This window comes from Mycetomoellerius zeteki, unplaced genomic scaffold (genome assembly GCF_001594055.1).
Source record: "Mycetomoellerius zeteki isolate Tzet28-1 unplaced genomic scaffold, Tzet1.0 scaffold70, whole genome shotgun sequence".
Taxonomy (NCBI): Eukaryota; Metazoa; Arthropoda; class Insecta; order Hymenoptera; family Formicidae; genus Mycetomoellerius; species Mycetomoellerius zeteki.
In genome coordinates, this window is record NW_017257720.1 from 3315311 (window position 1) to 3340508 (window position 25198).

The window sequence follows — 25198 nt, forward strand, 5'->3', positions numbered from 1 at the left end:
TTGTTAGTCTTTTATATTTAATTTAACATTCGTTATTCCAAAATGTATTGATGTTGCTCATAAATATTAAAACAATACCCTTTAGCTTATTTAATTAGAAAAATTTCAATTTTCTTCTCTTTCAAGGCTTTTAATAAACATTTTCATCACTGGATGTCGTTAATAATTTAACGAAAGACAACTTGATAATGTAAATAAAATTTATAAATAAATCGAATCGCAAATTTAACGAAGCATGAATACGATCTGAACAATTACCTACAAATTTAACGAAGCATGAATTTAATATCGTACTTAATTATTAAAAATTTCAAATTACATCCTTCTTTCTCAATTTAATATCATGCGGAAAAAATGAAATGTCCGTATAAAGAACCACTTCACCGTTTAATCACGACACGAGTGATATTCGAAGGGATAAAACGTGATGGCGAATCACTTAGAGTAAAGAATGGTATAAGGCTGAACGCGAGAAAAGCAGCGTAAAGTCCTGAGAAGCGGTCCCGCAAAAACGACTCAAGAGATTCCTTTCGCCGGGCCGTTCTCTCTGATCACGGCTCTGATCCGTTTCGTTACGTGGATGTTCGTCCATTATAGCGATCAGCTACATGATCAGTAACGTCAGTCCATCTTCCCATTGAAGCGACCATTGTGCCGTGAAGCGTGGTGAAACCTGTCAGAGAACCAAGCTAATCTCAGCTCGAAGTAAGGGAGGTAGGAACATACTGTGAGGAAGATAAGTGATACTCGTCGCGAAAATACCGCTCGTAATTAGGAGAATGATTCCTTACAGTCTTATCGAACTGTAAAAGTTGTAGCTTCAAATGAGTGGGTGCCGTCTAACGACGTTTAAACGATACTAACTTAAAATTATTGGCAGTTTTGTTCATACACAAAAAGTTTTGCTTATATTAAAGGAATGATATTCTATCTTGAGAAAATCGATTTTTTCTTCCTGAGTGAATTTTGTTAAAAAAATATGAAAAAATATTTTTAATAAAAGTTAATATAATAATAAGAATAATTTTTTATATTATTTTATAGTAATAAATAAAAAATTTTTACTTATAAAAAAAATAAAAAATTAAGAAAAGATTTTTATTACTATAATAAAATATTCTTGAAACCATTCAACTTTTATTTTAAATATTTTGTTTATCTTTGATGGTGTAGACGATATTCCTGCAGGAAGAAACCTGATTTTTTTAAGGAAGAGTTCCATCTTCTTAACATGCAAGAAAGCACTTACAAAAAATATGCATTTTTTATTTTTGTCTATATTTTAATCGTTAACGTATCCAAAGCTTATCAAAATCGAAGGAGGACACTTGATTGTGTTATCAGTTCTGCTTTCTTTATTGTCAATAAGTATGCTGTAAATATGAATAATTTTAATACATATTATGATATTTTAATGCCTCTTTTTATGATATTCGTATAATAATTCAAATCTTTTATCCCCGAGTAAGAAAATGATTTCGGAAGATTCTCACAGATCGAGAAATATTGGCCTGTCACCATTGCCAGGAACATAAATCGAAAAATCTCATAGATTTGTAATGAGATAGTATGTTAGATGTCGATACTATATGAGCTGCGGAATATCTCACGGGATCTCGACCGAATGACATCGAATTTCTTCGTGCAGAGCGACTCACCGCGCGAAGACATCCGTCTGCATTTGAAGATTACCTTTCAACATATGAAGATGTTCGATTATCCGAACACTTAAAATAAGAGTAAAATTTCAATAGTGCATCGTAAAACAATAATCGGCGGAATAACATGAGGCTAAATAAACAAATTTATCAAAAGAAATTTATTTTTCTAATCTAATACTTATTATTACCTTACTTATTATTACCTTAAAAACTATCCATATACTGACAATGAGCTTTATGTCTATGAAATCTTTTGTTTACCATATTATAAATTACATTACATGTAACGACTAAATTATTTCACCAGGACTCAATTTTCCATATAATTAATGTGAAGTCCTTTGTTTAAAACTGTAAACTATGCATATATATTGAATACTTATATTGTATAATTAGCCATATTAAATAATTAGTATTAATTTAATAAGATACTCTGTAAAATCTTGCCACAATAATGATACGATTTTCGTTTCTCTCCTTGTTTTGAACAAGTTGTCTCTCCTTTTTTACTGTATTGGATTCTGTAAAAACAATCTGTTGTAAAAACGATCAGCCGCGTGTCAATTCGCGGATAAATAGATAAAACTTAGCTTGTAAATGATGAGGAAGTAATCGTAGATAGTGACCCAAAACCATTAAAACCTCGGTACGTAAACCGATTTGTTAAATGCATGCACAGGCCCCGATTCCGACGAATATGCAAATTCCATCGGTATCCCGATCACCGAATTCAGTGGCATGGAGGAGGCGTCAAATAGCCCCTTGACGCGATTGATTCGCAAATGTTTACACTACCAGCTGCGACGCAAACATACCATAACGAGGTCCGGTTAAGATCGAAAGCTACATCATGGGCCACGTGAACCTTTAATATGAACCTTCTACATATTATCTGTTCTCGACAATTGAATCCATTTATTAAGGCAAATTTCGTGTAAATTACACACAAAACAAATTTATACTATTTATTATGAATTAGATTTAATCACAAATTTAATTAGAATATTACATGATTAGTTTAACTTAAAGTAAAAAGGTAATTTTGAAAGCAATAAATTACAAGGAAAATTAAAATTAAAAATGACTCAAGTTTATAAAAATGGCAACGACGCTATATCGTTTGTGATATCTCGATATAACTTCCTAAGTAGAAAAATAAATCACGATAACGTCAAAATGAAGTTAAAATGAAAATCGTAACTCATTGAAAAGTGACTTTTAATAATTACTTTGGAGCCATTTTGACGTCATTTTGACAGCGTCATAATTTGTGTTCTGCTTGATTTCCAAACTCAAGGAATTACCAAGTAAAAAAAAAGTCAAAATGACTTTATTTTGGTGTCATGAAAATCAAAATGATGATTTCTAATTATAAAATTTAACTGTTTATTGACGTTAAGAATAAAAACAAAATCATTTTGATTTTTTGTTGATTTTTGTGTGTTCCTTGGAAGTATAATAAAGTAAAAATAATGTCAATTTGACGTCATATTGATCGATTATTGAATTTATGTCATTATTTTATCATGATTCAGTCAATATGACATTATTTTAACTTTTTTGATCTCCTAGGATTTAATGGGAAAGCAATATTATTGTGTCGCTGGAAGCTATACATTCGGCATTAAAAGTTCCGCGAGCCTCTCTCTTATATACATATACATATATCCGGGGCAAGTATACCAATAAAAGTAAACTGACAGGATTCTGTTTGAACAAGAGTGCAGTTGAACTTCAACTGCACTCTTGTAACCTTTGCGAATAGAATTTTCTACCGAACCTAAATTTAGAATTTTAGAATTTGTGCGATCGAAGATTCGTGATAAGTATTTTACATATATTAAATTGATTCGGCTATTTAAATCTGTCGGAGATGTATCTTTAAAAGAAATCCTACTACAACAAAGTTAATACGAGCATGGAAACGTAAATCATCAAATTGTCAAGTCCTTGAAAATTTCACGGTCGAGAGAGATGTAATAAAAATCGCGAACTGTTCGCGTTGTCTCTCGTGTCGAGGACACTCATCCTAAAAATGGCTCGCAATTTGTTGACGTTTCAGCTAGCCTTGAGAATTTGATCGCGTCGCGTAATTTACATCTCAGACGTCTTTGATATCAGCGGTTGTGTAGCCCTGGCGGGCAAAAGCTATGACGAGCTTTGTGACGTCTACAGACAATATCTAAACAATTCCTAAACGCGCTGTACTTTGATACCAAAACGCGATCCTTGAAGGTTCATTGATGACGATCTACATCTTTCTTGTAGCGAATTCGATTGGACGCACTCAGTGCGCATTGGTGCACATTAAAGCCGTCGTACACAAAATAACGTAAAGATTATGTTTATACATAAACGTAGAAATCGATTAAATCCTGAAATACTTAATACATTTTATTGTATTGTTAGGTAAAATATGTATTTTATAATTCGAAATATTTGCATTTCACTTTTATACTCAAATTAAATCAGTATACAATGGCTTTAATATACACACTATTGCTTTCAATCGCATTCGCCATTAGCTTCCAAGATTATTGAAAGTTATAGAAAAAGGGTAAATCGAGTTTTAGAAGACATCTAAAAAAGTATCAATAATCCATTCTTGAAGCAAGATAATTATTCTTCCTTATGTAATATAGGTGTCGTATAATGAAATTTTCTAATTTGAGCTCAAGTAAAAAAATTTTTTCCTGCGTCAAGATTTTATAAAGATTTTAAAAAGTAATTTTCACGAAATAATAATTTTTTAGATTTGTTTTACGAGAACATTTCAATTTTCAATTTTGTAAAAAATATAAAATATTAAAAAGAAAATATTACATATATAAATCGTATAATAGTTTATGTTAATCTCCTCAAGTTTATCTTAAATTTATCTTAAACAAGATTTAATGGCAATAATTGAAATAAAATTACTAACTAATGAAATTATTGATATACAAACTTGAAAACGTTGTTACTATTATTATTATTGTTATTATAGAAATTAATGAAAAAAATTTTTTAATTACTTAGAATAGATTTGCAAAAATTTCATTGTTTAAAAGAAAATCTATTTTATTTCAAACATTCAATGATTAAATATTAAACTTGATTATGCAATGTATTAGGTAATTACAAAAACTCAATTAATTAAGGAAACAAAACTTAATTATCAAAGAGGCATCTGAAAATTAAACGGAGAACAGAAACTCTTGTTACTCTTATCAATCTTAAATCTTAAATTCTCAAAACGAAAACTTTTTAAACTCCAATCGCGGTGCCTTAATATTGAAACAAAAAATTAATTAAAGTGATTTTAATCGAAAATTCGCTACTTTGCGAATTATCGGCTGCGTTCGGTTTGAACAATTACGCGCTTTAAGCGTATATAATCAACATTCTGTCTCTATCGTCCATTAAATGTAAAACAAGGATAGAAGCGCTGAAAACGCCCAAATCAATCATTAAGTGAAAATCGCACGATTCTGCTAGCACTCACCATTCCCGAAGGCGATGATCAAAAAAAGCCCGTATCGAAGGAACGGGACGGGAGAGGGCGACATGGAATTGAGGGCCTGCTCGTGACCGCGTGACCGCCTACGTACGACTGATACACGACGACACGGCTTTCAACCACCGTGCAATTTCGCCCCTAAATCCCGCGCTATCCCTACCAGAGAACGCGGGTTCCCGAAGGAAATTCGCGCAGGCGTTTATCGAAACGGCGCGGGCACGAATTCACGCCTGATGCGAAGTCCGAATGAATGCACAAAGATACACGGAAATGCGTTCAAACTATACAGAATGACGTTAGAAGAATGACATATACAAGGAACACACCAAGAGAAAGTCAGAAATGGCTTTATTTTGACGTCATGAGAGTCAAAATGATTTTTTATTACAAAATTTGACTGTTTATTGACGTTAAAAATTAAAATTAAGTCATTTTGATTTTTTGTTGACTTTTCTGTGTTTCTTGGATAATAATTGCTTTTTATTTTCAACACAAGCGATACTGAATCTAAAGTTATAAGTATTATATACGTAGATAATGACATTTATACTACTTGCTTACTTTGGTGACAAAGTTATCGCGTGACAACACAAGTTTATAATCTTACTTTTAATGCGAGGTAACAAGACTCAATAAAATACACAATTTCGAGCTTTCGAGCTTATACAGATTGTAAGTAAAAATTTAATCGAATCTCATTTATCAGAATAAAAAGGAACGTGGAGCATTCAATTGAGTAATGACGTCATAAGTGAGAAGTATCTGAGTTTTGGTGCAAACAGAAAGCAACTACAGACTTCTATTTTTTAGTACTAGGCATTACATAATTTTGTAACATCGTTCTGCTACTTGAGGCAATTTTTTGTTTGTAATCTTTAGTGTTCAAATAACGGAAAGCGCCGATTCCGAAATAATGGCATCGATACATTTTCTCTGAGAGATAATAACATATTTCATTTTTAAGCCGACAAAAAGAGTTAAATCGTAAAATGGACGTCATTGCAACCTATTTTTAATAATTATTTATTAACATTATTTTATCGATCACGGAACCAAGCTTGAATTATTTTATGTTTTTGTAACATGCGTCACGCATATTCAGATCGCTATTCAAAATTTTTTTGAAAGCAGATATGTATTTTATGACACAAAGATGATTGTTGGAATCGTGATTTAAATGAGAGAGTTCTATAATTAAATTTCCTTAAAAATGTATTTACACATATAAATAATACTTTTTATATTTTTTTATATATTTTTTATATATATTGTATGTTAAAATTACCCTCGTTTCGCAACTATAAGTTTTCAACAAAATTTTGCTTTGTAAGTCTTTATAAGTCAAAAGAAAAATGAAGATTCAAAAAAATTACAAACTTGTAAGTCTTGTATAAATGTCGAAGTTATAATTTTATAAAAACTTTTTAATGAAATTTGTTGCAGTATATTTAACTTTTTAACAATAACAACTTTTTAATTATATAAATATAACATTTGTTGCGTGAAATTTTGGATTTCAAAAGTAATTTAGTTTAACAAGAACTGATTTATTGCATATTTCTATGCAATTTCGTACATACTGCATATGCCATGTAATAAATCCACATATTAATTCCAATGGTGTTAAGAAATGAGAGTATTTAATACTATATCGTTATTACAATAAATTACAAAACATTGTTACGGAATACAAACGATTCATTATCATTACACAATGCATTAAATTATGGAAACAATAAATAAGTAGCATGCGTGACTTTTGAAAAGCAAAATATATGTATAATATATATTTTTACAACCAATCATGAAATAATCTTTTTACAAATATGAGAGCGACGAAACGGTGTTTATTAATAAATAGATGTGATACAAGTTATCGATCTCAAAAATTGATAATTCACCTTCATTGTTTTTCTTTTCGTCGCGCCGTATCAAAAATAACATTATCGCATAAACTTTGATAAAAAATTGGGTTTACAATTCTCTATAAACTTCCGCTATATTACACTCTGGCACTTGAGATTAGTGTTACGAAATAAGCGAATATCCTGAGAATATTCGAACATCTTTATAAATTATACTAGAGAATGTATTCTCAATATACTATATCAACATAATTCCTATTTTTAATATTCTCAGGATATACTTTAAAGTCCCTTTTCCAGAGAATTCATCGGAATATTCTCCTCTTCGGAGTATTTTTTTCCGAGAATACTTCCACGCTGTTGCTCGGGATCCTTAATACGAGTGGCGTTGTTAATTAGATGACATCAGCTGGAGAATCCAGGGTTAGTATGCTCTATGACGCAACGTCGGCAGTAGCGTTTAACCGCGCGGTAGCCGACCCACGTGACTCTGGAGCACTCGCCGATGTTGAGTTGCCGCAGGCCACGCACGTAGTAGGCCAAGGCCTCGAGACCAGCGTCGGTGATCCTCTCGCATCCGCACAGGGACAGCTTCTTCAGATTCGGACATCCGGTAGAGAGTGCCTCGAGAGTCGCGTCGCCGATGTCGCATTTGCCTATGTCCAGGGCGCGCATACGCGGACAACCGCGCGCCAGGGCGATGGTCGCGCTGTCGCTAAGCGCCTCGCAACCACGAGCGTTCAGGTAGCGCAGCTTGTAGCAATGACGGGCGACGACCAGCAGACCAGCGTCGGACACACGGTCGCATTTGCCTACGGAGAAGTAACGGAGCGATGGGCCGAGACGTGCCGCCAGCTCGCGCACCCCGAAATCCGTAACTTTCATGCAATCCGACACCGACAGCTGACGCAGGTTGGCGCAGTAGGAAGCGATGGTAGCCAAGCTGGAGTCGGTGATGCGGCTGCACCTACGTAGGTAAAGGCATCCCAGATGCGGCATGCGCGACATGCTTAGCATCAGGCCGGAATCCTCGACGCCATGGCAGTCGCTAAGATCGAGCGACTGCAGCTGTAAAATAGTGGTACGACCGCAAGCACGAGTAACATTAGAACAGCCAGTCAAGTCAAGCTCTCTGAGATGAGCACAGCTGTCCAGAACGGTGGTGACGTTGGCGTCGGTGACTCGACGCGAGTGTCGCAACACTAGGGAGGTCAGATTGAGGTACGGCAGTTGAGCGAAGATGCCGGGCAACCCGGTGGCGCCTTCCAGGACCAAACGACGAACACAGGTGTGACAACCACGGCGCGTCAGCGCGTTTAACGCCGCGGTGGCATTCTGTGGATAACGCACCTCGACCTCTCGCCAGAGTGCCGGATGCCACGCGATTTCCCAGAGTCGCCGGCAAGTCTGCGCCAGGGAACAGCGGTCGCGGGTGTCGAGCCAGCTAAAGATCCTCAGCAGCAGATTGTCGTCGAGCTGGCAGAGGTCATTGACGGTGACGTGATGAACCAGATGGTGCTTAGGCTGCGGTAGCTGTTGCTGCTGCTGCTGTTGCTGTTGACGAGTCGGCGTGCTAGATACACCCGGGGTTGACGAGGACGATGATGATGTAGTGCGGCAAGCATTGTTGTCGAGGGTGTGGTAGCCCAAGTCGATAGCGTCCGCACCTGGTCGATAAACGCCGACCTTCTGCGACGAGTAGCCTCCTCCCCGCTCAGAGCCGCTCTGTTCCCCAAAGCTGGGAAAGAGGAGTGGGCATGATCCTTCCATTCCATGCTCCGTTCTGCAATTCAGAAATTCATTTCAATATAATCGTGTAATTTTTACATTCATATTTCAAGTAGAGATAAAAATTGTTTGAATCTGAAAGACATTTCACAACAAGATTTACGTTTTAAAACACGATTTGTGTTTTTAAACATTTTACCACTGAACAAAAAGTAACAGTAACGTTACATAATGTTGTAATTTCCTACTAAATATGTAACTGTTACTTACAATTTAACTTGTGTTATATTTTTTGCCATTTGCAATTTTTTGCAAACATTGTTTAAAATACAATTTGTAAGTGCATACAATAAAATTATTATTATTGCTATTATTATTATTATTATTTATATTGTTGAGTAAGAAATTATAATATTGATATAATGTTATTGTTACTTTGTGCTTGGCAGATTTTCACAGATTTGCTCACACTGTACATACAATTAAAATGTAGGTATATTTTTCGGAACTAAAGGACAAATTTACAATTTAACAAAGTATATATTCAAAATTGGTAAACTAAATTACAATAGCTTTCGAATTTGAATTTAAAAAAATACAGAAAAAATTCAAATTTTATTTGCTTAATTAAGAGCCCAAGTTTTCTAATGACGACATATGTCATGAACGTAAATTAATTTGCGGATAGATTATTCTTCGAATTTACGAAGCTAAACGTAGAACTGCCACAATTCCACTTATCTCGATAGAATTACTTTCGTTACTGCTTCAACGATAAGTTACGGTATTCGCTTTCGAGAAAAAATTTTGCCACTGTACGGATCTCGAATTTTGCGCGGCCGTGCTTATTTACAGAGCGCGAGTTATGGCGCGGGGAGGGGCTTTATCGATGCGTCCATTCGCGACGCGTCACGACCGTTTACGGCACGGCTTGACGTGGGAATTTCACAATTAACTCACAACGGGATGCTGGACGGGAGAGTCAGCGACCGTGCGTGACATCACCGAGCAATATCGATCTATCCGCCACCTCCTCCATGTTGATCCCGCATTCCAACTCTCGAGAGTCTCGAGTCTCGAAGCAGATGCGGGGCCCGAGCGCGTTTCGCTCACGCGGGGGAGGGGGGGCCGCACGAGAATGGGGTCCACTCGACCCTCGACGTTCGCGCTCACCCTGGAAATCCTGGAATTCGTCGAATCCTTCGTGCAGCCGCCGAGGAACGTGCGCGATCGCGTTTCGCGGAACGGAAAATCCGACATATGACAGGACAGGACTTCCAACACACTTACGGGAGTTACTCCCAACACAATCGTGCATCCCCCCCTCTATCAGACTAATATAAAGGCCCTGAGGCCCCACTCCAGTCTCCAAGTCGATCAACCGGGACTTCTAGCGGGCCCACGATGAAAGGTGCGTTGCGAAAAGCGCTTCGCCTCATTGGAGACGCATAACTGTGCTGAAAGGTTTCGTATGAAACGAGCTGCTAAATATGTAAATGAATCGAATAAAATTCATACAGAATAAAAAATAAGCGTAATAAATGATAATAAAATAGACGTACATACAATGTGAAAATTTGAACGATTACATCGGTAAAATGGCGATAGACCAAACTCTAGGTAGGTCATCGTGTCTCATTACAAGGCTCATTCGATGTAAAATGGAAATCAAACGTTTATACAAAATTATCTTATAAGCATACAATATTTCGGGATTATAAAACAACTTAATTGTTCTATAATGCATATTTTATTTTGATTTTTTAGGAGAAACCATTTTGTAGAACACTAAGCGACAGAAACGAAGATCGTGCCATTTCTTCGCTGAAAATATTCGTGGTCTTCCACTATGGACTTGGCTACGTAGTTCAATATACACGCAGATAGAGGCGTTAGTATTTTAATTAAATGCGGACATGTCTACTCTCAAGCTTTCTTTAGTTCATGAAACATAACCTTGCCGTAACATATGTAAACAAAACGACATTCTCTGATGCACAAATTACAAGTAAATCATAAGGTTTATTTTTTATTGTTGCACTGAATTGCATTAGAACTTTCCCTCTCGCTTTTGCCAAATTTCAAATATATATTTATTCCAAAGTAGTATTAAGTACAAAAAGTTTATACTAATTCAGCTATAATATAGACTTAAAATTTACAAAAAGGAGATAAGAAAGGTAAGAGGAAGAAGAAACAGACTTAAAATTTACAGAAAGGAGATAAGAAAGGTAAGAGGAAGAAGGTAAAGTTTCCAACGGAATGGTGAATTCGTCAACAAACATAACCGTGTCTAGCATCTTAAAGAACAAGAATTCCTTCGAGGATGAGTCACGCAAGAGAAGCAGAAAAGAATGGTTAAAGGAGAAGCTGGAAGAGGCAAGGAAGGCCAGCTTGCTCCAGGCCATCATTGACAAAGAGAGCACGAACATCAATCTGCATATTTCTCAGTACATCAGCTCGGCACGGTGGTATTTTGTTGCCCAGACTCTCACCAGTTGAAATACCAGAGACAACAGTCCAAGAAACAGAAGCAATACAGTTCCATAGATACCTAGGTTGCATTCGAGGGACGCGCTATTAACGCTATTTGTATCATCTATCTTTGTTTTATGCTTAATAAACAATGAAGATAGAATGATACAAGTAGCACTAATAGTGTCTCCCCGAATGCACCCCTAATACAATCATAGATCCTATCCGAGTGACAGTCAAGTAACCAAGCCATTGGAGAATCAGGAAAGAAAACTACAAAAGCAATTGATAACGCTCAAGATAATGTATCATTCACTAGGCAAAAGACGGACATTAAATCAGATATGTCAAACAATAATCATTCTACAAATGAATCTTCGTCTGACAATGGCTGGGAAAGATCAAATGGAGAAGCAAAGTAAAACGACTAGACAAAAATTGAAGAAACAAACAGAAGGAAAATCGGTAGAATAAAATAAAGAGTAATGTCAAGAAACAAGACAATGATGACAAGCTGAAGAAAGCATTGAAAAAAGAAGAGGAAAATGAAGGAAGAAGAGGAAATGCAAAGGAAGCAGATAGACGGTTGAAAACAGGCAACAGGAAGATAAATTGTCGACTAATGCAGCACGTTCACTCTTCAAAACGAGACAAGAAATTTTCATTATAAGAGAGAAAGAGAAAAAATGTCTTGGAAAATTAATGCTAAGTTATTAAAAGTTGCTAAAATTAATTGCTAAGTTATTCTTACATAACAAAGCTCTATACTTACTGTATATATATATATATATATATTTATATTTGTATTTATTATAATATATTTATTAGGTATACAAGTATGACTAAGGATTTTTTGATAAAAAAAAAACGCAATGATTTGACATAACATAAATCATTCTTACTTCATTCAAAGTATGCTCCATCCAAAGCCACAACCTTGGCCTACCTTTCAGACAATAAACGGATTCCACGCTGATAGAAGTCTGGATGTTTTGAAGCGATCCAATTATCAAGCCAATTTTTTATTTCTTCACAAGATCTGAACCGTTCTACAGAAAGGGCCGACGCCATAGACCGAAACAAATAGTAATCTGAGGGAGCAATGTCTGGTGAATACAGCGGGTGAGGTAGAATCTCCCAGTTCACTCTTTCTAGATAATTCTTGATGAATTCATGAACATGTGGTCTGGCGTTGTTGTGCTGTAAAATTATCTTGTCATGTCTATTCATAGTCCATTCCAGTCGTTTTTCCTTCACAGCTCGGTTCAAACATATTAATTGTAGTCGGTACCGTTTACCAGTGATAGTTTCAAACGGTTGCAGTAGTTCATAATATACCACACCCTTTATATCCTACCAAATACACAGCTTAATTTTGCTGCCATGGATGTTTCTTTGGCGTTGATGGATCTGGTTCACCGGACTTAACCCATGCTCGTTTGCGTTTAGGATCGTCGTAGTAAATCTACTTTTCATCGCCAGTAATAATTCGATTTAAAAAACCATTTCTTTTTTGTCGTTGCAGCAACAATTCGCACATAGTTAGGTTTTTCTTCATTCAATGTTTCTTTCTTTCAATTCATGTGGTATCCAACTTCCTTGCTTTTGACGATTCCCATTGCACGCAGACGTAAAGAAATGCATTGTTGGGTAACATTTAATGCTGTTGCCAATTCTTTTTCTGTTTGACATGCATCTTCGTCAATTAATGCTTCCAATTGTGCATCTTCAAATTTTTTCGGTGGCTTTCCATGCTTTTTATCATACAAATCAAAATTATTGCTTTTGAATCGTTTAAACCATTTTTCACACATGCTTACCGATGGAGCATGTTTTTTGTAAGCTTTCACAAGTAAACGATGACTTTCAGCTGCACTTTTCTTTAGAAAAAAATAATGAAGTAAAACTTCCCGCAAATGGCGTTTTTCCGGTACAAAATTTGACATTTTCAATGCGATAAAAATAATAGTTGTTTACACTTTAGTCAAATGAAAAACGTACTACGTTTTAAAGCTGCGTGTATACCTTTCAAGTATGTACATGTATTGCCAACCAACTTTAAGGCTGGTATTCATAGTCAGTTCTTATATTCAAGATCGTCTTAAGTTCAACCTTGAGGTGTCATGAACCAATCAGAGAGTCGCGTTAGCGTATTAAGACATACTTAAGATGGTTTTGAAATAAGAACCGACTATGAATACCGGCCTAAATAATGGCTGCGTTCAGCAGACTCAACAATTTTGCAACCGTTTTATGATTGTCTGCTGAGATAGGACCATTCTTCTAGATCTAAAAGTATGATCCAATTAGCGCGAAGGAAACTTCCAACAGTTGCAAAACAAACGTTCTGCTGAACGCAGCCAATGGCTGCGTTCAGCAGACTCAACAGTTTTGCAACCGTTTTATGATTGTCTGCTGAGATAGGACCATTCTTCTAGATCTAAAAGTATGATCCAATTAGCGCGAAGGAAACTTCCAACAGTTGCAAAACAAACGTTCTGAACGCAGCCAATGCAGCAGTACGACTATACCGTCATCTATTGAAAATCTGTAAAGTCATACACTATCGTTGACCCGTTATTCGAGGTGGCACCGACGAGATACTATTAAAGACCGTCAACCCTGGGCAAATTTTCGGCGGTATAAAAAGGGCCCCAGGGCCCGGAGGTAATCGAAGAACGCTGACATTATCGACAATTGATATAAATTTGCTATTATTAACATAAATATTTGACTAATACATTATTAAATTCAATAACACTGAAATCACAATTTTAAAATTGAGTATTATTGAGTTTTAAATGCACGTACACCGATAAACACGTCTACTAAACTAATAAATCATAAAATTAGTACAATATTATCAGTTTTTTTACTCTTAATCACTTCAATATTAACAAGGACGCGAACTTCCATAAGGATGTCGGTCTTTAATAACCCTATAAGCGCAAAATGTTCCTAGAATGTTACTTGAATATTATTAAAAAATTAAAATAATGTTATTATAATATTTCGAAAATATCATAAATATTTTTTTAATATTACAGGAGTATTCTATAGAGGTTATATGTCCACTTATATAGTAAACCTAGGTATTATATTTTAATATTCCTGAAACATTATTGAAATATGGTCTACATCTGGGAAAGCCATAAAAACCAGACTTGCAGATTTCGCATCGTCTGCCGATGATATTCGGTTGATAAGAACATTGGTCATCAAATTTTTCGCACTCGAAGCTGGTGGAGTCTTCGCCATATTATAATATTTACATATATATAAAAAAAGTTATGTTGCATATAAAATATCTAATTTATTTTACAAATATAATGAAAACTTAGCATTTGATTCTTTAATATAAATTCCTTATATATTTTATCAATTACAGTATTGCTGGAACTATTGTTGTCAGATACATAACTGTGTCCGCCTAATTATCGATATAATCTTCGGCAACGTATTTTTGTTTTTTAATTGTTCAAATGCATACGATTAATTGTGTAATTAATCGTTCGACAAATCATAGCTTAGCTATAATAGCATACGTACGCAGCAGATTTTCAAATTCGATTTTCTCGAAAACTAAGCAGGAAATCGAAAAATTTATATAATATAAAAAAAAAGTATTTTTGCATATAAAGTCCTCGATCATCATCGAAGAACGAACGGCCTTTCGCGTTCATAATTCGCGCGGTTTACATCGCGTGGCGCCAACGTTTCGGAGATCAAATCCAGCCTATCAGAATCATCGTTTCACCGTCGCCGTCGTGTACGGGCCTTCATGATGGGGGTATATATGTATCACACCTAATGCTCTTGGGAACGAATTATGGCATTGTCTTTTATCAGGACTGGGACACTACAGTACGGAAATTCGCACTTGCGTTTGTTCGCCAACGTATCGACCATGAAGGTAATATCGCGCGATTCTTCCTCGTCGATTAAAAAGCGGCACGTTCGCTCTTCGAAACGATGAGACGCGAAATTCTCGTGGAATCTCGGAAAATTCGGACAAACATGATGCAATTCGTCGTCGTGTGCAAGTGCAAACATATCTTGGGCGTCTTATCTAAACTCTTTCCTGTCGACGTTAACAATCAAATCGAGTCTACGCCGACTCGATATTCCTTATTCTCAGATATATTTATTCGTCGATGATCTTGTTCTGTTATCGCCCGCTTTCCTTGACATATTTACCCCTTTTTTCCGCAGACGGGATTGGTATTGGGTGTATACGAAACTGAGAGCGAGGACAACGTCGTGCTCACCCCTACGGCGGTCAAGTACAATGAGCTGGTTAACGGCAAGCTGCTGAAAAACATTTTGCTGTAAGTCTCAATGCCCGCTACTTACCATCGCTATAAAATCTCTTTTGTGCATCCGCGCGATTTTAGAAACGGCATCACGCCGCAGCGTCGTTCTGTGTTATAGTATCGTATTATTTTGTTATTTAACAAGGCTGTATCCCTTGTGCGTCATTGTTGTAGAATATACTTGCCAGACTACTCCGCCTTGACTATTTGAACACATGTTGACTCGACGCGTCGAATACTCTTCAAATACCTTTTTTCTTTCTCCATATTGAACCTTTCCTTCTCTTAACAAAGTTAATCTATGTTCCTCATGTACATACTCTTAGCACATACTTTATTTAACAAGCGTATACACTAAGTTACAGTATCATGACGTATACAAGAAAGCCCCTGCCCCCATACAGCATTGCACTTCCAAATTGTTGTTTCACTTTCGTTTGGTCATACGATATAACAATATGTTTAAATATTTTATTCATATTTCCAGCCTGAAACAATTGTTATAATGCTGCCTGAGCTTTATCTGACATTGAAAAGTGCTTTCCCTTTGTTATCTTAAAATTGTCATATATATGAAGTATCATTTCTGTTATTGAAAATTTTGAATTTTTAAATGATAGTCTTACGCAACACGAGCTCACTGGCATTATTTTCATTGTTTCAGGAGTGACTAGAGTGAGAGACGGTATTATACGCATGATATGAAGCGCAACTTGCTCCGCACAAGGATATCCTAGAAACACGCTGCGCTTTATAAATGAGAATATAATACTGCCTGATTTATGATATATTCTTTTCGATGCGACGTCAGACGAAATTGAAATAGGAGATTTTAAGCTGTTAAATCGTTGAGTTAATTAACCATCATTGCTTCAAGACTGACACAAGAATCAAGTAGAGTAATATTAGTAATGTCGACTCCTGGCGACAGTAATATGGGGAATGATAGCAGCGCAGGGAGCAGTGGTGGATTAGGCGACGGTAGCGGTAAATTTAATAAGCCTCATCCGCCTACGAACGTACTACAGAGGATGACTGGCATATTAGAAGATAAGAGCAATGATTATATGTGTCCTATTTGCTTTGATCTTATCGACACGGCATATATCACACGTTGCGGACACACGTTTTGTCATCATTGTATTGTAAAATGTTTAGAGATTAAGGACCGTTGCCCGAAATGCAGTTTCACGTTGAGCGAACAAGATATTTTCCCGAATTTTCTGTTGGACGAGCTAGTTTCCAAATATAAAACGAGAACTAAAGGTCTCGCTCAGCTAGGCTCCTACGCGGACAATAGTAGGCACAGAGCGGCGGGTAACGATTCATCGACACCGGCATCTGACGGACTGAGGAGCATTGTGGCAGCGGAGAGTGCCAATCTCACTCTACCCGACGTAAATGTGATGTTGGAGGTGCTGACTCAACGAAAGCATCTGCTCGAGGCAGAGACTTGTACGGCGCAAAACAAGCTTTTACACGAATTCCTCAAACACTTGCTGCAACAAAAGGAAGAGCAAAAGAATCAGTTGCAAAAAGAAGTGGCGTTGATCAAGAAGGACATGGAAGAAGTGGAGAACATTCTGAAGGACGTTCAGAGCAAGTGTCCGCGGGTGGAGGACGTTAAGAAGGCGAGTGAGAACGATACCGCACAAGTATCAGCCATTAGGCGAGAGATGCTCGGCCTTATAGATATAATAGACTCAAATATGATAAAACCTAGTGAGAAGGCGACCGACACCTTTACCAATCCAAGTGTCAGTCAGTCCGGTGGATCGACGCTAGCCGTACGTAGAAAGAGGCTACACGCTCATTTCGACGATTTCGTTCAATGTTATTTCGATTCTCGCGGCAAGGAACTGTTACTCGGCCAGAAAACACAGTCTCAGAGCGAAGCTCAGCAGCACGGCGGCGTGCACAGCACGAGTTCCGGTCTAGATGTCTTTCGCGAGAATCTCGTCAAGTTCTCGAGGTACAATTCTCTTCGTCCACTAGCCACTCTCAACTACTCGTCGGATCTCTTCAACAACTCAACCATCGTGTCCAGTATCGAGTTCGATAAGGACAACGAATTCTTCGCAATCGCCGGTGTTACCAAACGTATCAAAGTATTCGATTATGGTGCGGTTATCCGAGACACCGTCGACATTCATTATCCTTGCGTCGAAATGGTTTCTAGCTCCAAGATTTCTTGCGTTTCTTGGAATTCCTTTCACAAGGGAATGCTTGCATCTTCAGATTACGAAGGCACTGTGACGGTATGGGACGCGATGACCGGTCAGAGGACAAAGGCGTTCCAGGAGCACGAGAAGAGGTGTTGGTCTGTCGATTTCAATGACGTGGACACCAGATTGATCGCATCCGGCTCCGACGATGCCCGAGTCAAGTTGTGGGCATTGAATACCGATTACTCCGTGGCGTCATTAGAAGCAAAAGCAAACGTATGCTGCGTGAAATTTAATCCACGCAGCTCATGTCACCTGGCATTCGGCTCTGCGGATCACTGCGTACATTATTACGATTTACGCAACATGAAGGAAGCACTGTGCATATTCAAAGGTCACCGCAAAGCCGTCTCCTATGTTAAGTTTATTAACAAAGAGGAAATTGTATCAGCCAGTACGGATTCTCAATTGAAGATGTGGAACATAAATAATCCGCTTTGTTTACGATCGTTCGTCGGGCATGTGAATGAGAAGAACTTTGTCGGACTCGCTACTGACGGCGATTACGTGGCCTGCGGATCAGAAAATAATGCATTGTATGTGTATTACAAAGGATTGACGAAGCAGTTATTTTCGTACAAATTCGATGCCGTACGAAGCATATTGGAGGTGCAAGACAGAAGAGAGGAAGATCTGAACGAATTTGTATCTGCGGTGTGTTGGAGGCAAATGTCTAATGTCGTAGTAGCCGCTAACTCTCAAGGAATTATCAAAATATTAGAACTGGTTTGAGACAATTAGGGAAAAGCAATTAAATGGGGAACTTAACTGATTGTGAAATGCATATTCGATTACTATAAATTAAAACGGGTCTAATAATAAAGAAGATAGCCAAACTAGAAATATAAAAAGACAAAAATTCTACTTCAAGAAAAGAATTTATCAAATCTGTTGTTTTGTGTTTTTAACCCGCGTACTTAGACCCTTTTTATTTTGTGGTATCTCTCGTGATTATTTTAAGCGTGAACAACAACGAGAAATAATGGAATCATTCTAAATAGCGTAATTATAATAATAACAACGCGTAGTGAAAATTTCTACTATTGAAGTAATCTATAGATCGAATGAAAATGACATTAAATAATGCATTATTGGCGAATAAAACTATTGCAAATGGAGATCTTTGATTGATCCATGCTCAATGTATCAGAGAGCACAAATATTTTCTCTGAACTATGCTATGTGTATAATTCAGAATTTACGCTGTGTATAATTCTAAATTATACGCTGCATGCATTATACGTATGATTAGGAAAATCAGTACTGTTAATTATTAAATTTTCGTATCTTGAATCTATTTTCTAATCTAATTTAGGTGTAATTCTATCTCAACAGACTGAATCGTAATGATAAAAGGTTTTGCATTGTTATAACATATTCAAAAAATATTCCTGCGTATGACTTATAAGTACGAAACGATGATCTTTCGTAATTTTACGTTATTGATACTTAACATCGGAGATACCATAATTGCACGCTTGCTGAATTGTATTTTGTGCAGATATATATATATATATACACACACATGCATACATATATATTTTTAAATATGCTCATGTGATGTGAGAATGGCACTTAGTACAATAAGTACAATACTTTTGGAAGCAGCAGTTCGAATCTGCAAAAATTTACAGCAGTGTATGCGTGTGTTCGAGTGATTTTTCAATAATGCTTCTTAATGTTCGAATAATATGATTATTTTAATATCTTAATCCATAATCTATTCTTAACGCAAAACTTAAAGATGATAAACATGTTTAATAACGGTACAATTTTTTTTTACAGAATTTTCATAATAAATCCGAAATGCACTTGTTTAAGGCTCTTGCCTACTCACTGCAGCCACCTTAGATGTCAAAAGCGAACAAAAATACATAAAGAAAATTCGTGCAAACTATATTAAAATATTTCCTTAATAAAACTTTGCTATCGCTAGAATAGATTTGTAAAATATATCTAAAATTCTTACGCCATAATAATTACGGAACACAAGATTTTTCGAATTTTTATTAATTCATTACGGCGTAATTAATCAATAATCATATATATTTAAAATTAAATTTCCTAATCAGAAAATAAAAAAAGTTATATGATAGCTATCGAATTTAAATAAATGATTTTCTATTCTCCAAAATAAAAGGAGAGTATTCGATATATTTTACAAATGTACTCTATAAATGCAAATATTGTTTTATTGAAAAATATTTCCATATTAATATATATAAGGAGCCTTAAGTTTTTAAAGATTGGAAAAAATTTAAACATTGGAAATTATCAAAACTAATATGCATATATACTGAAATGTAATATAAAACTGATACACATATGTAACTTCGACTGGCAATCGTACACAAATCGTACCTGCATTTTCTTAGAAATCAATAGTAATTACTAATTGCAATATCGATATTTTGAATACTGAAATATCGATATTTTTGCTGCCGCGTGATAGAAACGTTAAAAAATGTTTTTTGCATTTTAGTGAAATTTTTAGCTTAAATTGACTAGGTGGTATCACAATGTGATTGCACAATCTTGTAAACAGAGACGTGATAAGAAGTAATCAACAACATCTCAAATATATTTTGCACTGATAATGGTATATATAGATAACACATTTTTATGAAAACTGACTTACGATATTTCTTTATTGAATGTTAAATTTTTTATTGATTATATTATTGCCTTTGTGTTTAATTCTGCTAAAAGTTTGTAATATTACGTTAGCCTAATTGAAACGTTGAATAATCGAAGAACAGAATTAAAGCAAAGTAAATTATTGTTTTAATATGAACATTATTTAAGAAAAGAAATTGTACAAAGAATAAATAGAGAAATGAAATATATTGTAGTAAGAATAACATTCACATAAATTTTCGGAATGTGAAATTGAACAGTGTGAATACATTTTAATCCTTTTTTTATAAAATTGCTCTTGTTATAATATTAATGAATCTATTATTTCTTATTTGCGGTGAACATATACCTAATTATATGCAAATTTATTTTTTATTATATTGTTTTACTATACAACTATGCCAAGTAAACCCCATGACAAAGTCACATTACTACTTATAGCGTTATTGTATATAAAACAATTTATGAAGTTTATCAACAGATTTCATTGTATATTATATCTTAAGCCGCTAAATAGGTTGTAATGCTCGTTTCAACAGTGTTAGTGAGAACTGAATGTGAAACAGTTCCGTAACATAATGTATCTACGCTGATACTGTAGCTCAGAAAAACAGCAGTTGTGAATTAATGTGTAGCTATACTCTCCGAAGTGAGTAATTGTAAATGTACCGATGTATAATGTATAACTGGATGAAAAAAGAATATTCTAGAATAAAGAATAGTATATTTTTAGAGTATATTTTAAAATTGCAAGTATACCATACACGATGAATGTCAAAAGAATGCCTAGATTCTATTGTAATTAATAAATTTATGAATTTGTGTCTGAATATTTCTGTCTACTAAATGCGTTATTATCGCATATCTTTCCTCACAAATTGTTACGGTCAATTTTTTTTCACTAACTTCGAACGAATGTTTGCGCTACAGAGCAGGACCAAAGATCCCTAAAGGTCATGCTAGAGTGTTTTGGGGTTTGGATGAAACAGATTACTCCGGAGTCGCGGTAGTTGGACTGGGGAAACAAGGTCTTGGTATTAACAAACTTGAGGAGATTCATGAAGGGAAGGAAAGTGTACGTGCTGCCGCAGCAGGTAACCTTTAGTATTCAAATTATGTATCATATAAATACAATCATTTCACTTTGTTACTCAAATCCCTTTAGATAGTATTTTAAACTCAATATATATATACCAACATATAGATATATACTAAATTGAAACAATCTCAAAACATATTATGTTGTCTTATTAAATTATATTAATTTCTTTTGTGCATTTAAGATTATGATGTAATTATAATTATTTGTGATACACAGAATGGTTTATCCATTTTTTAAACAAGTTTTAAAGGAAGATCGTTAAAAATAAAATTGTATTATAAAATATTATATATTCTATTAAAGTTTTAATTTTATTTTCTAGCGGGATGCCGTGCACTAGATGACGTCGAGATAAAGGACATTAAGCTAGAAACGCTAGGAGACGCGGAAGCTGCCGCCGAAGGAGCAGGTTTATCCACATGGCTTTATCAAGGATATAAAAATGAAGAGAAGAAAAAGAAATTACCAAAGATCTCGCTATACGGAGAAGAAGGAGAGTAAGTAATATTTTTTTTAGGTTTATCAAAAAATATTCATTAAAATTTTAAAATGTAGATTTTGTTTAAGAATACAAAACTAATAATTTATTATTCTTTAAAGGGCAGAATGGCGAGTTGGCATTATCAAAGCCCAGGCACAAAACTGGGCTCGCGAACTCTCGGACACTCCCGCGAACCTGATGACACCAACAATATTTTCGCAACAGGTCTTTGAGGTTTTGACGCATCTCGGGGTTGACGTACAAGTGCGCGACAAAAGCTGGGCCGAGCAGAAGAAGATGGGCTCGTTCCTTAGTGTGGCGCGTGGTAGCACCGAACCACCCAAGTTCCTCGAGATCAGTTACAAGGGCGCCGAGAATCCGAATGAGTCACCGATGACGTTTGTTGGTAAGGGAGTTACTTTCGATGCCGGTGGCATTAGCCTTAAGGTAAGTCACTTTTTCTCTATTTCTAAAAGTAATTAAAGAGAAAATGAGAAAGGTAAACGATTGCTCACAGCCGTCATCGGAGATGGATGAGATGCGCGCCGATATGAGCGGCGCCGCCTGCGTGGCCGCCACCATCCGAGCCGCAGCGGAGCTCAAACTGAAGAAAAATATCGTTGGACTGATCCCGCTCACGGAGAATCTACCGTCCGGACATGCTACGAAACCGGGAGATCTAGTGCGGGCAATGAACGGCAAGACCATCATTGTGGACAACACCGACGCAGAGGGCAGGCTGATTCTCGCCGATGCGCTGTGCTACGCTGAACAGTTTAACCCAAGGTTTGCTTGAAACTAAATTATATTGGCCTTGATATAGAATTTGACCTTGATTTAGAATTAGTATAAAAGAACTATGTCTCTTGGATCCTATTTTAGCAAAAAGATATTATTTTCTATGTTATTGTATGCATTATATTATATTTTATCAATTTTCATATCTTCGGCAGAGAAATTATCGAAAATAATTATAAACAGATAAATGTCTTCAATTTAAATATAGATTTATCTTGGATATCGCTACGTTGACTGGTGCCATGAGAGTCGCCTTGTCGAACTCCGCGACTGGAGTGTTTACCAATGACGGCAACCTTTACGAAACTCTGAGAAATGCTGGCACGGTAACCGGTGATCGAGTATGGAGATTCCCTCTGTGGCAGCATTTCACGGATGAAGTAACAAGTGAGCGATTCAAAGAATTTATGCACGCGTTACGTTATCTATTTTATAATCCTATTTTAGAAACTTTTTTTCATTCTTTATTATCTCCGGGTCACTGTCCCGTTATTAAATGTTCCGATAATTTTCAGAAAAAGTCAAAGGTGCTGATATAAATAACCTCGCGAAGTGTAAGGGTGGTGGCTCTTGCACTGCCGCTGCATTTTTGAGGGAGTTTGTCACCAAGGATACGCCGTGGATGCATCTGGATATAGCTGGTGTCATGGGTCCCGCCCACGACGAATTACCATATATCCCGGCTGGAATGACCGGACGCCCGACACGTACGCTTATACAATTCCTACAAGCGTTCTGTTAAACGGTCTGCAGATGGTCATTTTACGTAATTCTCACATGTCAAATGTGTCCTTGTAATTTTATATACATATATGTAAAAGTTTACACAGAAGGATATGTATATAGAAATATACATATATATAGCTATATATAGGGGAATTACGCCTAATATGGAGAGGATTATATTGGGCGATCCATTCAATCAGACTTGAAGCAATAAGGTTCAGAATAATAAGGTGATAAAACGCATAAACAACTTGCCGCAGGCCAGTAACAGCATTTTTTTAATCTAATATCTCACTAGATAGATAAAACCAGACTCATCCGTTTTTACGAGAGTTTAAGATTAAAGATAATGCAAGTTGATGTGTGTGCTTTAACGCGGTTTGAAAATTATCTTTAGTATCAGCAGTCTGAATAGGCTGAAACTTGAATTGAACGTTTTAATAAAATTTACGATACACTAACAAATGCTAGCAAAGATCGTAATTTCTGCATGATGTGAAACTTTACCATTACTATAAGAATATTAGAAAACATATTAAGTTTTTTAATCAAGGTTATATGTATATATAATTCTTGATATATTTGATACATTAAATATAGATAAGATGATATATTTCAAATAATTATTTGATGGATTGTTATCGAAATACTCGACCATTATATGCAATCCTTGGAATCAAAATTATCAAACCTCGCCATATTAGGCAGTGCCTACATCTTTTAAGTTACCACTTCTTATACGATTAAAATGTATAATCCCTAAAAGTAATGTATACATACAGTGGAAAAGGAATGAAATAGAATACTTAATCATCTACATATGAAAGCTGCTCATTTTAAAAACAATTTTCACATTTGTCAAAGACACCTCCAGACACATTCTGTGTGTGTATCATGTAATTTAATAATTATATATTTGTTGCATTTTAACACATACGAATGTTTGTAAAACTTATCATCAAGTTGTTTCTATTAGTAAATCATAGCTTCGAACCTTTTTATAAATTCACAATACTTGATCTTCCATCCCATTAAAAAAAAAATCCGGAAAAAGGATTTTTTTATCTATTAGACACTATTCCCCTATATAAAATATCAGTTTTCATTACAAATTGAAACTGATCCCATTTTATACATGCGACTATCACGTTTGATTACAAAACAGTTTTGAAAATAAGTTTTGTACAACTCTTTTACAATTTTGTACAGTCGAATTGTTTTCGTATGTTAAAGCTAACAATGAACTTTTCTTTTGATAAATATTCTCGAAGACCTTATTATAATCAGGATTTTAAACTAGCTGGAATAGTGAAAATAAGAAAGCGTGCTCTGTATATGTATATAATTAACATTCGTATTAATACTACATGTATACTACAGTGCATACAATATAATATTGTACAGGATGAAAAAATTGGATATGTTGTATGTATATGAATACATCAGATTTAAAAAATAGCGAGTAATATAAGCAGAACTGCCCTGTTTTGTAAAAGACGATATATAAAAATTGTCTATTAATAGGAAAAATAGATTTGTTTTTATATTATCGTATTAAAGCGACAATTCATATATAAAATATTTCTTTTGGTTATCACATTACATAAAAAATAAGCATAAAATTGCTATCTTGTACAATGTTTTCAAGTACATATTTACATGTTAACTATATAAACATAAATAATTGC

General features: G+C 35.5%; 4 protein-coding genes across 6 annotated transcripts in view; 2 read left to right on the forward strand and 2 right to left on the reverse strand.

Annotated features, from left to right (window-relative positions):
- LOC108729109 (neuronal acetylcholine receptor subunit alpha-7) overlaps positions 1 to 5224 on the reverse strand; it is a 22404-nt gene extending 17180 nt beyond the window's left edge. Inside the window, exon 1 of the mRNA XM_018458053.1 lies at positions 5146 to 5224. Within this exon, the coding sequence (XP_018313555.1) occupies positions 5146 to 5209 (64 nt within the window). The 5' untranslated portion in view covers positions 5210 to 5224. The remainder of the gene's footprint in view (positions 1 to 5145) is intronic.
- Positions 2188 to 18506, forward strand: LOC108729105 (E3 ubiquitin-protein ligase RFWD2). Its single transcript, XM_018458048.1, has 2 exons — positions 2188 to 2200; positions 16206 to 18506. Exon 2 carries the CDS (start codon positions 16453 to 16455, stop codon positions 18496 to 18498), a length of 2046 nt encoding a protein of 681 aa, XP_018313550.1. The 5' UTR covers positions 2188 to 2200; positions 16206 to 16452; the 3' UTR covers positions 18499 to 18506.
- Fbxl7 (F-box and leucine-rich repeat protein 7) lies at positions 6972 to 12204 on the reverse strand. 3 transcript variants are annotated; one of them, XM_018458052.1, is made up of 2 exons: positions 12175 to 12204; positions 6972 to 8808 (listed from the first exon to the last, which is right to left on the reverse strand). In XM_018458052.1, exon 2 carries the CDS (start codon positions 8793 to 8795, stop codon positions 7431 to 7433), a length of 1365 nt encoding a protein of 454 aa, XP_018313554.1. In that variant the 5' UTR covers positions 8796 to 8808; positions 12175 to 12204; the 3' UTR covers positions 6972 to 7430. The 3 variants fall into 3 exon arrangements, with proteins under 3 accessions (XP_018313554.1, XP_018313552.1, XP_018313553.1); XM_018458050.1 differs by lacking the exon at positions 12175 to 12204 and adding an exon at positions 9714 to 10128; XM_018458051.1 differs by lacking the exon at positions 12175 to 12204 and adding an exon at positions 9491 to 9695.
- LOC108729106 (cytosol aminopeptidase) lies at positions 14993 to 24271 on the forward strand. The gene is made up of 8 exons (XM_018458049.1): positions 14993 to 15141; positions 15441 to 15556; positions 21334 to 21497; positions 21828 to 22002; positions 22106 to 22433; positions 22504 to 22772; positions 22993 to 23171; positions 23300 to 24271. Exons 1-8 carry the CDS (start codon positions 15058 to 15060, stop codon positions 23524 to 23526), a joined length of 1542 nt encoding a protein of 513 aa, XP_018313551.1. The 5' UTR covers positions 14993 to 15057; the 3' UTR covers positions 23527 to 24271.
- Positions 24272 to 25198: the final 927 nt, after the last annotated feature.